The sequence below is a fragment of the Trachurus trachurus genome, assembly GCF_905171665.1.
Source record: "Trachurus trachurus genome assembly, chromosome: 16".
NCBI classification, from domain to species: Eukaryota; Metazoa; Chordata; class Actinopteri; order Carangiformes; family Carangidae; genus Trachurus; species Trachurus trachurus.
Genome location: NC_139902.1, coordinates 24,755,210 through 24,772,667, shown reverse-complemented (window position 1 = coordinate 24,772,667; position 17,458 = coordinate 24,755,210). Strand labels below are relative to the sequence as shown.

The 17,458-nt window shown below is 42.1% G+C and overlaps 1 protein-coding gene across 2 annotated transcripts in view; it reads right to left on the bottom strand.

Annotated features, from left to right (window-relative positions):
• Window positions 1–319: 319 nt before the first annotated feature.
• me1 (malic enzyme 1, NADP(+)-dependent, cytosolic) overlaps window positions 320–17,458 on the bottom strand; it is an 80,114-nt gene continuing 62,975 nt past the window's right edge. For both annotated transcript variants that reach the window (XM_083989896.1, XM_083989897.1), the window contains 9 exons: window positions 13,310–13,413; window positions 4,807–4,916; window positions 4,224–4,321; window positions 3,387–3,500; window positions 2,695–2,800; window positions 2,109–2,251; window positions 1,819–1,992; window positions 1,141–1,239; window positions 320–1,023 (listed from right to left, as the gene is read on the bottom strand). In XM_083989896.1, coding sequence (XP_083846022.1) covers window positions 856–1,023; window positions 1,141–1,239; window positions 1,819–1,992; window positions 2,109–2,251; window positions 2,695–2,800; window positions 3,387–3,500; window positions 4,224–4,321; window positions 4,807–4,916; window positions 13,310–13,413 — 1,116 coding nt within the window. In that variant the 3' untranslated portion in view covers window positions 320–855. The remainder of the gene's footprint in view (window positions 1,024–1,140; window positions 1,240–1,818; window positions 1,993–2,108; window positions 2,252–2,694; window positions 2,801–3,386; window positions 3,501–4,223; window positions 4,322–4,806; window positions 4,917–13,309; window positions 13,414–17,458) is intronic.

Here is a 17,458-nt window from a genome sequence, read left to right as displayed (position 1 = left end):
TCACGAAATAAAATGTTCAGTCTCATTCATTTGAATGGCGAGTTTTTCCGAGTTGAGGTCCCATGGCGCCGCTACTTCCTGCTTCCGCTTAGGCTCTCTATTAATGAGGTATAAACAGGTAAGTGTTACCACTGTAAAACTAAATGAACAGTGGAACATTTGTCCAACATGGATGACAAAAGAGAAACACTGTGCAATGTGCACTATAGAAAAAATTAAATCATATCAAGTCCTTTTTTTTTTTTTTAATCTCCTGACCTGACACTCAGTGCGTCCTTGTCCTTTGTCGGCACAGAGGGAATAATCAAACATGGAAAACTTAAAATCAAAACCATTTTTATTTGACAAAGAGTATTTGTATTAGAGCTGACACAGTGATGAAGGAGCCTCCTAGTGCAGTACAATAAGAAGTAGCCTGTGAATGATTTTTCCTAAATATATTATTGTAAAATGTAATGAGATAACAACCATCAGTGCAATATCTTATACATTTTAAAAACTGATGCCTCACATATCGTTAGCCTTCATGTCATCTATACTTTACATATTATTTACTATTTCATAAACTTGTGTAAACTACAGTACCATGCTGTTCTTGGAGGGAAGAGGTAATACAAAATAAAATAAAATAAAATAAAGCCCAATAACTCTTAAAGCAGACATCACCTCTCACAGTACTGGCCCACGTGTTCCCAGCAAAATGTATTGTCACCATTAATTTCACAGTAATATATTAATGAGAAAAATGCTACACACAGCCTTTTACATATCCCAATACCACCTCCAGTGACGATGATATTGCACATCAGTAGTTACCTTGCCCCGCCAGGGCTCGTCCTGTTTCTGTCCAGTGCTTCAGAGTTTGCACGACTGTACAGTCATACTGCCGTCGGGCCAGCGGTACGAGTCCACAACAAACTCCTCGTAGTCGGTGCTGTAGGTGAGCGAGTGCACGAAGGCTTCTTTGTCAGACGGCTCTGGGCGAAGCGTTGCTATCTTGTGCTCGTAGGCGTACTCTATGATCTGCAGTGCAAAAGGAAATTAAAGTTTTTACAGTTTCACACACCTCTCCTTACAACCAGATTCAGACATGACAAAGGTAAAGCTGCTCTGTGATGTGTGTGTGTGTTGAGCTCTCACCTTGATAGCCAGTTTGAGCGACACGTCTCTGATGGAGCTGAGAGGAGGATACAGTCTTCCCTGTGCCAGGTCTTCCTCCGTCACCAGGCTGGCGAGAGTCTGTTGAACGACAAAAACATCGCTCACGTTACCACAGAGGAAAAAATAACGAACATGCTCACATGTGTTGGACAAGTCAGATTCCTCTCAGCTGAGTTTATGGACTTACTGAACACAGGTCCTCAGAATCAGTTTATTCTACTATAATTTACTATTATTAGAGTCTATGAAGAGAACAATAATCAATGAGGATTATTATTGAATTATTTAAGCATGAAACAGTGGTTAAATTAGCTGATTGAGCACATGAATCTGAACAAATACAACTTCAAAATACTGCTACACCATAGATACTGCATCAACAATAATAATAATGCAGTGATACAATACTGACTAGTTAGTAAAACTAACAGATGAACTTTATCTTTATTTATCAATATTTCATGTTATTCAAGGACTTGGACTTAGTTTCAACTGAAGTAAAAAGTTTTGACTACATCCCTCACTGTCAGTAATGTACCATGATTTACTAAAGAATGTTTTGAATGTCTGAATGAGATGTTCACGCATTCCTGTAGAAATAATATAAAAGAAGTGTGTGTGTATATACAGTACAGTATTCTGTCAGTGTGTTGTTACCTCTGCTGCAACAAGGAAGATGTCTTCACCGATGTGTCGGATGGCACACGCTGTGACGCCCAGGCCCACGCCGGGGAAGATGTAAGCGTTGTTGCCCTGACCGGGGTAGTAGGTCCTTCCATTGGGGAGGGTGACGGGGTCAAACGGACTCCCACTGGCAAAGATGCCCCGCCCCTGCAGGACAGAGTCGGGTGGTGATGTACAGATATAAATAGTATTTATTCTCATTTTTCTGTGGGGATAAGACACTGGACCCATTCATAGACATGTTTAGGAGTAAAAGTGAGTACCTCTGTTAACGTGTAACACTGCTCAGCAGTGCATTCGGCCTTGCTGGTCGGGTTGCTAAGGGCGAAGATGACTGGATGTTCATTGAAAGAAGCCATGTCCCTGATGATCTGCTCAGAGAAAGCTCCGGGAACAGCTGCCACACCTGGGACACAAAGACATCAATGTGCAAAGTATTCACTTTTGGATGACTTATTTAAGAGCTTTTCTAACTGCTCTGGTCTTTCAACTTGAAAGAACGGCTGAATATTTTCTCCTCTTCTTCTTCAACACCTCAAAAATAATGTTCTATAACTTCCTTGGATCCAGTCCATCACTACCACCCACCTAACACCCGATCTGACAATCGCTTCAACAAAGAAATGGAAATGCGAAAATGGACATTACAAGAAAAATCGACTGTGCAAGCAGCTTATTACGACCCATTGTTGTATATTTTATTGTTAGGAGCTGTAGTAGTTGTGATAGGAACAAAGGGCAGTGCTGTTTCTGTGAACCATGACTGTTTCTTCACTATTACTGACAACAGACATTTTAGACAGTTTAGTTTGAAGGAAAGCTGCAAAACATTCATTTGTGTTGTTTTACCAATGATAGCTGTGGGCTTCAGTTCCTGGACAACGTCCTCCAGCTTCTTCACGTGTGGGTGTTCATGAGCAAACCTCTCCTTCTCATGAGTCAGGTGGTCCCGGCCCTAAAGGTTTGGCAAGAGAAAGACGCAGAGGGAGACGTTAATGTCTTTGAACCATCTGCGGAATCACTAAACTCAACGCAAAAACATGGCAGAGTTCAATGCGTGGAGTGACATTTGTTGTTCTCTAATCGTTTTAGTGCTGTGGAAATGAAAGATCACTTTTAAGGGTTCCTCAGAGGACGGGAAATAAGATGCACAGGAGGAGGGGGACAGGTGGAGGCATGAAAGAGAGAAGACAGTGAAGAGGAGGAGGAATGAGGAAGGAATAACAACTAATGGATATCGTGGACAAAACAGATGTATTATCCTCTGGGGGAAACTTTTACAGAGGTTTCAAAGAACGACCTCAAGTTAAACGAACCATAGGAAATCTTTTTTTATGGATTGTGGAGGTAGCTCTGATGTGAAACTACTCAAGAGAGTCCGCCCTCAAATGTTCCCAACCTGGGCTTTCATATCAGTTTGTCATGCTTCGTTAATTTCAGGATTTACTTTACTACATAACTGGAACATTTATTTTGCCTACAGTGGTTATATCACATTAGGTCGGTGGATTACATTAGTATGTGTTTGTTTAATAAGACACCTTCACAATGAGACCCTTGGAGTCGACCATCCAGATCTTTTTCAAGCCCTCTTCCTTAGTGAGTCCCTCCTTCTCCATGGCCATGGTGATCAGCTCGGCAATGCCCATCGCTGCCTGGGAGCAAGACAAAAGGGATACAGGATGATACCTCCACACCAGCTTTCACAGCTTTAGTCTCATCTTCAAGCTCATAACATGCAAACTCCCATTAAATCTCTCAGAAAAAAAACCCATCCCATCTGAAATCACATCTTATTTCCAATTGAGAGGGAAAAAGTTTGGTTGGTTGTATCAGAAGTAATGGATTTATGTATTGAATTCGACTTTTGATAAAGCAGCATTCAGTAAGTCAGTGGTCTGAGTCCCTTGTCAAGACGAGACTGTGTAATTTTTGAAAGATGGAAAAAAAAGAAACCCAGTTGCCCTCGAACGACTTTATAAGCAAATAAAAGACAACCTTGCTTTGGGGTTTTGCTGCCTCAGCCTTACTTGGTCTGGTATGAGGAGAAGTTTAGGTTAGCTCGCTTTAATTTGCTGCTTTAGAGAGATGTGGCTGCTCAGATCAGATCCTATTTGCTGTTCTTTCACCACATTTTAGCAGAGATATCGAAAAAAAGAAAGAAAAGAAAACTAAAACACTAAACTTCACTACAACAAGATGTTTTTTAAACTGTGTATGTCCTTTTCATGCTAAATTTCCCATTTTGTCAACAAAATCTGTGTTTCATTTATTACTGCCGTCCTTGACGGCAGTTTGTGTTTGTGTTTATTGTGTTTTCCTGAATTACCTTTTGTGTTCTCAGTTAAAAAGTCTCATTTGAAGTGTTGACCACCTACCTCCCCTGCACCTTGGAACACAAAGGTGTGGTCAGACATTTTGGTTTTAGTGATGCGGAGGGCGGCCAGTAGTCCAGCTACCGCCACAGCAGCAGTACCTGAGGAATAAGCATAACATAATCATTATCAAAGCTACTCTCACTGATGTTCTTCAAATGACTGATGACACTAATGTTACTGTTTTAATTTAAGGATAGGATAGGGTGAAATCATGTATTCATAGTGATTGCCTTTTCTAAATTGAAATATTCATACTGTACGGTAAAGAGGCACTTAATGCCCTGCCTTTGTTATAGTGGCATTCATTCATGCTGAGGCACACAAAACACTTCTTTACAGAAACAAACCTTTTTTTTTTATATCTGAAGAGCTACACATGAATTGCTTTTTTATTTGTTGACTAAGAGGTTGCACTCAGTTACTCCTATCAGGGTACATGCACACACCGAGGCCATCATTTACAGAGCAGAGAAGGTTGTTTTGCGCGGTGCTTGTGACATTATTCTCCTCTCTTTATCAGTATATCGGTAACTATCATCAGTATCTTCAGCCTTCATCATTTTGTAGTGATCCCATGGCGTACCTTGGATGTCATCGTTGAATGTGCAGTACTTGTTGCGGTACTTGCTCAGCAGACGGAAAGCGTTAATATTTGCAAAGTCCTCAAACTGAATCAGACAGTCCATCCCATACCTGTGGAGAGAAGAGCTACATTTACTCTTGCTGAACCAATAGAGAGCTGCAGGAATTGACTGGATGAATCATCGTCTTATGGGTGATATTTCAGACAGACATGTGGCTTCTGCTTTCAAAGACTACTTCAGCCCAGAAGGGGGCGCTGTCCTACTGCTCTACACAGCACAGGGTGAGAGAAGGGAGGGGATGCTGCAGCTTCTCAATGCACAGAGTTCACACAATACAGAGAATTCACTTTTCTGGACGTGCTCAGTCATAAGAACAAGTTTTACATTAAATAAAAATACAAATTTGTCAAAACTTAACTGTGGAACATAAAATCCACAGAGCATTTCCCACTGTGGTGTTTAATAGACATTTGACAAGCTGACACCTGTTCCACCCGCGTGTTTGACGGCACCTCACAATGAGTTTCCGTGAGGGAGGTCAAACCCCCACGGAGGAGCATATTCACAAAAAAACACTTACATTTAAAAAGGAAAAGAGCACAGAGCCCACCCAGCGCCCCAGTAAACCAGCAGAGCTCAATTTTACAAGATGCTGCTCAGACCACCTATCACATGTAGTCAATAGCAGAGCACAGGAGCCTGTGTCAATAAGCTGCTATAAAAACACATAACAAAAATAAGCCCTAAAGCCACTGTTATGAGTCTGTAAATTAGATTTAGCGGCGACAAAAATGAATCCCGAGTTCCCACGCCTTTCAACAGATGGAACTTTTGTTCAGGAATTTACTGGATATTTGCAGAGCAACTGCTGCTGCCGCTCTGTCTCTGAGATGAAAAGACAGGTTTCCAGCTGTTGTACAAGGAAAGAATAAAAAAAGAAGAAGAAGGAGGAGGAGGAGGAGGAGGAACACTGGTGAAGGTGAACAGGATAACTAAGTTAAGAGCAGATCCTGGAAAAACAATGAATACTAAGATTTTTATAGCTGCAATTACAGAGATGTCTGCCTTTGTCATTTTGTAATTCTCATTATTAAAATCCAAGCAAGACAGACTTTTTATTGTTTCAGTGTTTGTTGTTTCACTTTTTCCAGGCAGAGAAAAAGAAAAAGGCTTTTAGGATGAGGACCAACCTTAGCTTGTTATCCAGACATGGCTGTAGATTGTAAACACACAGCTTTATCCATCACTTAAAATCTTTGCTCTTGAGCTGTGGTTCCGGACAGGTCATAAAAAAAAGACACCAGTGTGTTGAGAAGACAAAAGTTTGACAAGTACGTAGTTGTTGCTAAGCATTGGTCAGTGAGTCATTGTGTGTGGGAAAGTGTTTAGTGGGCGGTCAGTTGAGTTGTGAAATCTTGGGGATTATTGACTTTCATAGATAATTCACAGGTAAAATATTCCAGTTTAATCATCAATTGCAAAGATTAACCATTGTGATAAAAAGAAATGTCACTGGTAGGCTACTGTACAGGGTTGTGTGCAGAAGTTAACTAAGGCTCTCAAGGTAAGAAAGAAACAACCAGTGACAGAGCTTGAAATTGTGACAGACTCTGAGACTTCAGAGCCTCCACAGCTAAAAAAAAGAAAATGTGTTGAGAAAACAAAAAAAAAACAGAAAAAAACCCTGCAGCTTTTAATTTCGGAATGAACAGCTGTGGCATCACATTTTAATTAGCAACCACAACACTGAAGCATTAATCCCTCCAATCTGCACCTCTGATTGACCTCTTCTCCATAGCAACAGTGCACACAAGGCGTTTGGGTATTGAAGTACCCACCATGATGAAATTATTTCTGAAACTGGTGGCCATAACAAAACCTAGATTGTCATTACAATACAAGACCTGCTCTCAGAGTGCCTTCCTACTCTATTGGCAGGATTATTCTGATATTGCATTTTATAATTTGTAACACATTCAATGACTGGTGCTGGTTAATCAATTTATTAAATCTATTTCCAAAGAGAATAGACAGAAGGGTGCGGTCTGAAAGCTGCGTTAAAAACACCAGTGCTCATGTTTCAGTCAGTGAGTGATGGAGGAAATTGAGAGCAGGTCAAGCAAACAGAGCGAGCTGTCCCAAACACCTGCAGCCTTGCTGCTTAACTGAGCTACAGGGAGAGGTGGCAATGTTTTCATTTCCCCTTCATCACAGTCACCTTCCTGCTGTTCCTTGCTTTGCTTGTCTCCTTTCTCCTCACTCTTTCAAACTTTCTCTCTTTTTCTTTAGGTTTCTTTTTTTCAGTCTTAAGTCATAAAACCCCACCTACCACCTCATAAGGAAAAGGATCTTCGTTTGCACTGTTATTCTACAACTCACTAAAGCTGTTTCCCACTTGTCACAGTCACTGCTAAACTGCTTAGATTTCCAGCAGCAGGAGGAGGAGGAGGAGGAGGAGGAGGAGGATGAAGCCGGGCGGAAGCGAAGTGAGGAAGAAATGCAGGATGAGAAGCGACCTGAGTTCAGCTGTAATAAAACTTAACGTCCTGATGAGAGAGTGCCATTGCTGGGTCAGTGTTTACCCTTCCTTCTGCCGCACTGCAAGACACTGACGCCTAATACAGATACTGACAGCCCTGCTGACTCGCTGCCAACACGGCAGTAGCGTTGAGGAGAGAAATGTGTTTTCTATCAAGCAGAGAGCGGCACTAAAGCGCTGAGAGCCTGTGCGAAGAGGAGGAATAATGAGGCCAAGAAGGGAGCTATAAACTTTTCATTGTGTTTGGGCTTCGGGAGACGGAGACAGGCGACAGGCGAGGATAGATGTGGCCTTTTCCTCACTGCCAGTGCAGCTCCCTCTGGTATGGTTTGGTGCGTCCCGCTATTGGAGGAGGTCATGCCAGTTTATGCAGAACCGAGCTGCTCATGCACGGAGTCCAAAAGAAGAGGGAGCGTCGTCGTCTCCTGCAGTAGCTGACAAATGTGCTGAATATCCGACAACTATTTCCATCATACAGTAAAGACAGAGGATTATGTGGTCGGCCAAACACTGAATTTTTTTTTATCACTGTGACTGTCACACATGCGTATTTATGGACATCCACAGGCAATAAAGTACAGAGTCACAATCCATGCCTGTGGGATTGCAGAAAGGAAAAGAAACATCTTCCCAATACAGAAAGCTATTTGGTCTGAACCAATAAAGATAGAGGGGTGTTTGTGTGTGTGTGTGTGTGTGTTGCCTAGAACAAAGCTCCTGTTGGAGGCCATTTGTGTTCATCGTTCCTATTCTCCCTGGCAGCCAGTTGTCTTTCCTTGATGACCCTCTGAACACAACGCCAAAAATCTGACAATGCCGCTCTTTGCCAGCTGAACAGAAAAAAAAAAAAAAAAAACTCTGCACACAAAGAAACAGGATTTGCTTTTGTGTCTGAGCTGAAGTATCAAGGGCAGTAACCCAAGCAAGACAGGGCACACCCAAGAGATGAAAAACACAGACCATATTCCTTCCTGACTGTGCTGAGAGTGAGTGAGGAGTCCATTAATTTCTGAGCAGAGGAGGAGAAAGAAAGATGGAAGGTGGGATAGCATAACTGCAGACAGAGAAAAATGCAGATGTTATAACTGAGATGTTTAAACTATTATGGGTTATTTGCTTTGAGTTGTTTTGCATTGACAAGAGGGTGAAATAACTATTCCTTCAAGTTTATCAAATGTACATATGAGACATAATGGTGGGTGTTTGTGTTTGTAATCTATCTCATATCTATATCTGTCTCTGATAAAACATACTCCAAAGCTTGAACTTGCATTGAAGCTATTTGTAAGCCATCTCTGTCACCGAATATAGTTTGGTGCATGGATAAAGTGGTGGTGATTATTGTTTGATAAGAGCTTTGGCAATCACTGCATAGACAAGACAAAAGGTCGTCTGAGCAGCTCATGTGTTCAAGGCAGATCAGATGCTACAATGAGTTGCTAAGCGATGTGACAGATAGGCCAGAGCGCAAAGTTTAGCATGCTAAGGAAGAAACGAAGAGGGAGACACACAGAGGCGGTCCATAGTATAGGCAATGTAGTGTCAGGAGTTGACAACACGATGGCCGATATTATGCACCACAAGACTGTGTCTAGCTCTGCCTTTGAGTTGCAGCTGCAAACTGAGTCAAAAAGGAGGAAATTATCAGGCGCACAAGGCAGGAAGCACCAATCAAAAATTTTGCCTAAGGCGCCAACATTGGCGGGGCCGGCCCTGGGGACAAGATTTAACACGGATGGTGTTTTCCACTGGCGGAAACTGCTCTTAATGAGTAAAAAGAAAGAAAAAGTTTGGTGCTAAAGTCTGGTTTCTTCTAGTCTGATAGGTACAGTACAGTGCTGTTAATACTAGAGCTGGCTAAAATAACTCTCTTAAATGAGGCCAAAAAATGCAGCATAACTTCAAACTGAGAACCTCCAGTGACCATGTTGTGATATAAAACAGTGACAAGTCCTCCTTTCATGGCTGTTACTTAACAAGAGAGAATGAGAGAGAGAGAGGGAGATGGAGGGAGGGAGAGAGAGACGGAGGGAGGGAGACTGATCATTTTTCTCTCTGTCCAGTGCTTTGTCAACAGCAATCCAAAAAGGACCTGGTGGGAAAGCACTCATTTGTCACTGGAATAAGAGAACGGGCAAAAAAGAAAAATCCTCCCTACACCTGCTACAGAATGTAGAAGAAGGATATGGCTGCTCAAGTTTCCGAGGGACCAAAACACTCGAGCAGGGAGATGAAGAATGAGGCAGAGGGCTCGAATAAATCTAAAAATATTCTTGCATGAACAAATCCATCAGCAAAAGTGTCCCAATGCAGCCTTGCAGTAGCTGAGGCCTTTTTGAGCCCAATGTAAGAATAGCAGAATAAATCAATAACTCAGCAGCTTCAGTTTGGGCAGCAGCTCTCTCATACACACACACATATTAGTTTATTGATTTGATTCACTTCAGATTGTGTTTTCTAGATGAATTGATTGGAAAAATATTTCCCTCAGTAGTTGTTTGAGAGGAAAACAGTCTAGAAATTTGTGTGAATATTGGATTATATTGGGTGGACAAGCATGACATGAACGTGCCAATAGACTATGCAACTAGTTGCTAGCAGGTTGCCATATTTGCATAAAAAAATATTAATAATAGGCCAGTGCTGGTGAACCAACTAAAAAGAGTCAGGGTGTGTGACTTAATATGCAGCAAAATACTTTGATTTTCAACCTGACAGGTGTTAAGTAATGAGCCGCATCGACTTTTCCCATCTGAGCCGTGTCCACTTCAAACCAGTCGAACGAGGTCATCGCATAACACACGTTCAACTCGGACACAGCAAACAGAAAAGTACAACACAGCCAGACACGACAGCAGTCTAACCTCTCCTGCCATGGGGCTGCTGAAGCTATCTGAGCCACAGTAAACCAGAACAATACAAAGGTCTTTTGTTCTCAAATCTTTTATTTGGCTGTGATTTATGACTTGCCACAACAACAATTTGGTTATTAGAGTAAAAAAAGAAAAAAAACACTTAAGACCCATTGTTTGCTGCGCTAGCACATCATTTCTGTGTGGTAACTGCCAAACCAGTCCAATATACTGAGCCTGTGACATTGTTATTAATGTTTGATAGCATGAAAAAGAGCGTGAGACGTCGGACGACAGGCTCTTTCCCATGTGGCGAATCATTCAGAGGTTTGGTGTTACGTCTGCACCAGTCTGTAGTAGGGACGAGGGAGTTAAAGAACGACCCGGCTCCTTCAAGGAAACACAATCCGGCTTCATCTGAGACTTGACGAAATCTGAATCTCCAAGCTAATAGGAAGTAGGCGGATGTCGTGTGCACTTCCAGCGCCGTGGGGGGAGAGCAGACGCAGAGTAGGAAGGGATTCTTTTAGTTTGAGCGCATTCATGAGGGCCGCAGAGAGTCAGCGAGGACCTCAGCGAAGAAGGTCACAGACAAGGGTGCTCTGTACAAACACAGCTGTCGGACCTGCGCGCATATATGAGTGTGTGTACACATACGTACACACACACTGGCTGTCTGTTACCTCTTTCCCTACAGGGCTCTGTGGCGGAGGCCTTAATAAAATCCCCCTCTCCTCTCACTCTCCAGAGAGCCGGCATCTCTCAGCACACATTATTTCTCAAATCCTTGAGTCGTCATTAATGACAAAGATGCATTTTACATTCTTTCTCCTCTCCCTCTCTTCTTGCTGCTGCTTTCATCCGTCCGTCCGTCGGTCTGTCCTGTTATCCTCCCTGTGCCAAGAGTTTAAAATAGTTGATGGCATTCCCGTAGTCTTTCCGTGCTGCTCAGATGTGTTTGAGGAACACCCTGGAGCCTGTTCTGTCAAATACTGTACAAAAATTTGAGACTTGAAAACTTCTGACAACGTGATGCAAAGTATCCCCGACTACAACCTGCGTATGTTTCCTATACAGCTGCCAAAAATATACATTATACTAATTTCATTTATATAAGGCCCACAGTACTCTTTAGTGCTCTAAAGCTGAATGTTCTATATTTTCCATAACTTTTATAAATCCTATTAGAAAAACAAATTCAGCAATGGCCTGAGACTTGACATGTCACACCCAGATTTCTGGAAAAAAAGGATTTTGAAGCTCAGAGTGAGCTGCTCCGCTGTCGCCATGTTGGCAGCACCTGACTCCTTCCTAATGAAAACTTGGCAGTGAAGTGGGCTGCCACTGGAGAGTTTGTGCTTAAAATCCCAGTTGTGCAAAGATCTGACTGCTTGAGCAAGATCTTGTCTGAATGTCTCTACACCCGTGGGTTTAGGGTTAATTAAGTTATTTCTGTCTGACCTAAGCGTAATTACTACGTATCCAGTTCCTCCTTTTCTCACACATCCTGCAACAGGATCATTTTGTCAACACCTTCATGCTGAAAAAAAAATCTGCCCACGGCAACAAAAGTGTGATGAAATATGACACACAGAGGTGAGTGATGCCCTGAGAGAAAGAATACAGAGTTGAGAGGTTTAAAACCCGCAGCTGAGCCACTGTTCATCCCTCCTTCAAAGTGTCGTGGGAGTGTGCAGGATCAGTGAGATTTATAAGATCTACACACAACACGTGCTGATTGTTCAACAGGAGCAGACTCCTCTCCTAAACTCAAAGACTCATTACATCACAAACCATTCTAAAGTATTTCTAAATGGTGGATTGAAAAAAAATCTCTCCAGACTTTCCTGCTTATTGATTGTGAGTCAGTGCGGAGTATTTTAGTTCATGTTTAGTTTCTTAGAAAACTAAACATGAATATTACTTAAAAGACTGCAGAGCTGTAATCATTCATTCAATCTCTGAGCCCATAATTATTCATTTTCCGCCAATCTGGCTCCTTTGGGGAAAAAAGCATCACTGTTCCCTGTAGTTGAGAAGCTACCCGCTTATTAGAGTCATGGCTCCCTGTTGCCAGCTGGAGGGGGCCCAGACCCAGGCTTCTCCCTCTGGACTCTAGTCTCTCTGGGTTAGAACGAGGCTTAACCAGGCCCATGTGTCTGTGTGTGTATGTGTGTGTGTGTGCATGTGGCTATGACAGCCCCATGGCATGCTGGGACGCAGAGATACAAAGCAAAGGTATACAATGGGCTTCAACAGGATATGACTGCAGTAAACACATAAGGTACGAGTCCAGAAGGGGAATCACAGTGCCTGACTCCAAATGTCAGTTCAAAGATGAGGATGAAGATAAGATCAGTAAGAAGTAATTGAGAGACAATATGGGACATCAAACACTCACTCACAGTCAAAGAAGCTAAAGCCGACCTCTCACTTTGAAAATCACACATGTTCTGTTCGTTGGGATGACACAGCCTCATAATTTTCCCAGGACAGTTGTGTGCACAAACTACACATTTGTATTCCCTAAGCGTTCACAATAATAATAAAAAAATCACTTCTAGATTTTTAATTTACAGCAACCAAAGAAACTCTTCAATCATTCCTGACAAAACTAATTTGCTGAGATAGGTAAATCAAATTATTGGGCACAGTTTCAAAACAGATGATATTCTGTTGCCTGCTGACAGTCTAATCGTCCTACCTCCAAACAGCTGTTTAGCTGTCCTCAGACATCTGTCTGGACACAGCCATGCCAACAAAATCAATAGCTCCATCAGTTACCAAAGCTCTCTGATCACATTTCAATAAGCTCATGTCATTCGGCCAAGTGAGCCGAGTTTGGGTTGACATTACCTAGCAACCGAAACCTGGTTCAAAGAGGCTGCAGCTGAATCACCAGTGACTGAAGTTCCAGACCCTCGAGTCCCACAAGGTTTGGCTGCATCGCTGTTGCTGCTGCTGCTGCTGCTGCATGCACTGACCATGCTAAACTGCTCAACATATTTCTTTTAAGAGCGCCGTGTGCTGTCTCTGTTTGTTATGATGACAACAGCAGACCGCCCTAAGGAAGCGGGCAAATGATGAATTCAGGGGCTGATATGATCATACCTGTCCGACACAGCCTTCATAAACTCATCCAGCAGGTCGTCGTAGGCCTGTCCGCGGATTCTCTTGTGTCTCAGGCCGATGTAGAGAGGGTCCTTCAGCAGGGTCTGCAAAAACACAGGGAGGCAGAGGTCAGGACAACAGGTGAGGGGCAAAGTAGGGGACACTACTTCCAAACAAACAAAAAACAAATAAATGTTGCACCCCATACCAGTATGTACCGTTTTTCACAAAAAGTAACCCTACAAAGCTACAAGAAAAACTATTTAAAGCCTAAATTTACATAAAATGTATGATGTGTTATACTAATTTACCAAACAGTAACTACATACTCATAGTTAGTTAATTACTCCATCTATCATCTCTGCTCCACTTTTTAGTGTTATACTTTAATGACAAGAGAAGTTGGGAGACTTATGGAATATTTTTTTAGCTAAAAATGCATAATTTCTCTAAATTCCTGCATTTGGTACTATTTACAAACAGTCATACATTAAATCTGTTTACTCCAAAGTTTAATTTTAAATAATGAAACAGTAAAGGTCCTGGTTTGAAACATAAACTTTGTGACAAAAGTGTCCAGTGTCCAAACCCAAATAACCCCAACGATGACATCATCAGGACCAATGTCATCATCAGGGTTTATTGAGTCAGCGAGCACCTTCATTATGCTACCGGTTGAATAAACAGTCTCATTGCTCGATGATACCTCAGGAAGTGGTTGCCCTCCAAGTATGAGAAGGTGGTTTTATTTTGAAAATCCCCGCACTCTCTGACCTCATTCTGAGAAAAAGTTCAGGGTTTGGTCCTTTAACTGGTCACAAGTCACTCGCCTTTTTCTGTGTAGTAAATTCTTACAGATTTTATCTTAACTGCTTATGTTTAACAGACCCGTAAAAAACGATTTACTGGACGATTACATCTTGCGAATAAAACACTGAGTGGGGGAGAGGTAGTTTTGTTTAGATGTTTGTACCTCTGCCCCAGGAACAACTGTGTGTGAGTTCTGTCCGCAGTCGACTTGTACTGAACGTAAACATAAAGATAGAGAGGAGCAATATATTCTGTGCATAATCTGAGCACATCCTCACACATACACACACCTGCGTCTCTGTAGACCTTCGACCTCTGCCATAACATAAAACACGTGTGTGATCCCACAGCGCAGAGCAACACCTCCTGTCATGTTCGTTCGCACACAATCTCCAGATGCATCCGTGTGTACGGTGGACTGAAACCTTGTTGCAAACTTTGTCTTCTCTATTGTAATATCAATCACTCTCACGCGGTCTTGACGCGGGGACACGTCATAATGTCAGTGGATGAATGAATTACCAGACATGTGGTAACACTATACAATCATCCTGCGTGTCTGGTTCTACTACGACCAAACCATAACTAGGAAGACTAGAAAGAAGTTAAAAAATGTAAACAAGAGATATATGTGGCTCTATGGAAAACAGGTCTGGAGCACTTTTTTAAATTTCCTGCAACCACACAGTTTCAAAGGTGAACTGAGACTCACCACTGAGCGACCTTTCACCTTTGCACCACAGCATTTTGAAGATGAGAGGGACGCAGCTGGGCGAGTCAGAAAATGAAGAGCAGGGGTGGACGGGAAGGAGTGTGTGTGACAGAGTGAGACAGTGATGAATAGGTGAAAGTAAATGCCATTTAGCAGTGTTAGATTGCTTGCAGACCTTTGCTTTGAGGTATCGGCCCGTATTTCATCAAACCCTTGACGTGCTGCACCTGCCTGACAAAACATGGCTGCGTCTCAAGATACAAAGAAGCAGCTTCCAAGCTCAACAGATTTTGGAGCGCAGACTCGTAATCTAAACGTAATAGAGTCCGTAAGATGCGAATTCTGGTAGATTTCAATCTCACAGGGTGGAGAGCTGATCTGGAGCATTGTCATGGCTCATTGGGACCGGCGACCTTTACTTGCTGCAGAAGGATAATTAGAGGGTGTCGCTGAGATGAGCGAGGTTTGGACATAGCAGCAGCCACCCTCCCATGGCAGGCTTGAAAAACTGCAGCTCCAAAACTTTATTTAAAGGCAATATTTATTTGAAGTTGACAAGTCATTTCCTGGAAAAGTTTTAATGGAGTGTAATAGGCAGGAGGTGGCTAAGTTCAACTGTAACCAAAACAAGCAAAACATTTTCTCATGTGATCCCACAGAGAAGTGGACTGATATCAGAGGGTTTAGTGGTTATTTCATGAGCTGATGCAACAGCATGCAAGAAGAAAGATACAAGTTGCTAAAAAAAACATGAAGAGCTCTAAAGTTTCACTTACAGATAATTCCAACCATACACTGGGAGACTTGGAAAATACTTTCAAAAAGACTAATGCTGCTGAATGGTCACTGTTTTGAGATGATTTCCCATCAAGCTCCTGGTGGAGTTTTCCAGGCACTACAGGACGATTATTATAATTATTACATTAAGTTAGTAACTGAAATGACCTGCCCTGAAAATAACTGTGTTTTGACTTTGTAATCATGATTTCCTATACTGAAATTACTGGTGCTTCCCTCATGTATTTAATGGCCTTATACCAGACCAGACTCTCAACTCTTGAGCTTATAGCTACTGTATATGCTCACTGTCTAATCCAGGGGTGTCAAACATGCGGCCCGTGGGCCAGAACCGGCCCTGCAGAGGGTCCAATCTGGCCCTCACGATGAATTTGTCAAGTGTGAAAATTTGAAATTGCACATATTTTTATCAAGAAATTTCAGGTGGTTCATAATATGTTTTGTAAAGGGATAGTTCAGTAACTGTAAACATCTTATTAATGTACTAAAACAGAGGAAAATCTAAATTTTAAAATATATTTAAAGGTTATTATGCTATTATTTTTACAGGTCCGGCCCACTTGAGATTAAATTGTTGTTGTTTGTGGCCCCTGAACTAAATTGAGTTTGACATCCCTGGTCTAATCGGTTTACTGCTCTTTGGTTTTATTGCAATGCCAAGACTTAACACAATAACCTCACACCAATGATCAACCAGTGATGACAGGAGTGTGCCACAACTTGAGGAACACTCAACTCAAATTGTGTCTGTGTAATTGAAATCTATTGAATAGTTGTCCTACAGCTGCTACTTCTATTGAGATAAAAAATAAGCAATGGCAATTTTCTGTGTCATCCTTTGGTCCATTTATAGCTAAAATATAGAGGAAGCCTGTAACTGTGGTAGATGTGAGTGGATTTCAGGCGGGATGACCTCGCTGACACTGTGTTGAACTGTTGACATGACTTGTCTTTCTGTGCCAGATTACCTACTGTTGATTGGCTAAGCTGCCCTTTGTGTGGCACAGCCCCTTTTTTCCCAGGAGGGATTAATCCTCGTGTCAATGCTTTACAGTCAATGCTCGCTGAAGACACAAAAGCTCCATTTTCACCATTACAATGAGTTTCTTAACCGATGACTGTCGTACTGCATGGAAATAATATGATGGACTTTTGATGAGGGAATTCAAAATGTAACGGCAGCTTTCATATAAGTGAATTTAAAAAGAAAAGGTGGCCAGATATCAAGAATAGCCTGGACCTGTCTGAGGTAACCCATGAACCCCCACCACACACACACACACACAAACAGCATATTGTCCTGGATGACATCATTGACTCCCGTTTCAGCATGAGTAAATGTGTGTTGAGGTAACTCCAGGTGACATCAGGCCAAGGGATACACAGGCACAGACCCAGTCCAGAGAGATAACAGGATGACGCAGTAAAAACTGGACTGCCTGAAAACATTTTCCTTCAATCTGGTGTATATATGTGTGTGTGTCTGCCCCTGTGGATATTTGTGCGTCTCGTGTGAGTTAAGATAAGATAAGATAAGATAAAAGCTGCCCAGGTAGCGCTCAGTTCATCGCTGGTTCTCACACAGCTACCACATTCCTCTGCAGAGGGAAAATAACAACTCTGCAGTGGGTCAATTTCTGAGACATTTTTTAGGCAACAGTGTGGTAATGATCTTCTCATCTGACTCGGAAATCTAAATAAGCCTCCGCTCCAAAATGTTCTACTATTCATTTATAGAAAACAAAAAAAAACAAAGCTATGTTATGTTCAGAGGACCTGCCTTGTTGGACTGTTTGGATGTCTGCCTGCTTGCTTCCATATCTACTCCC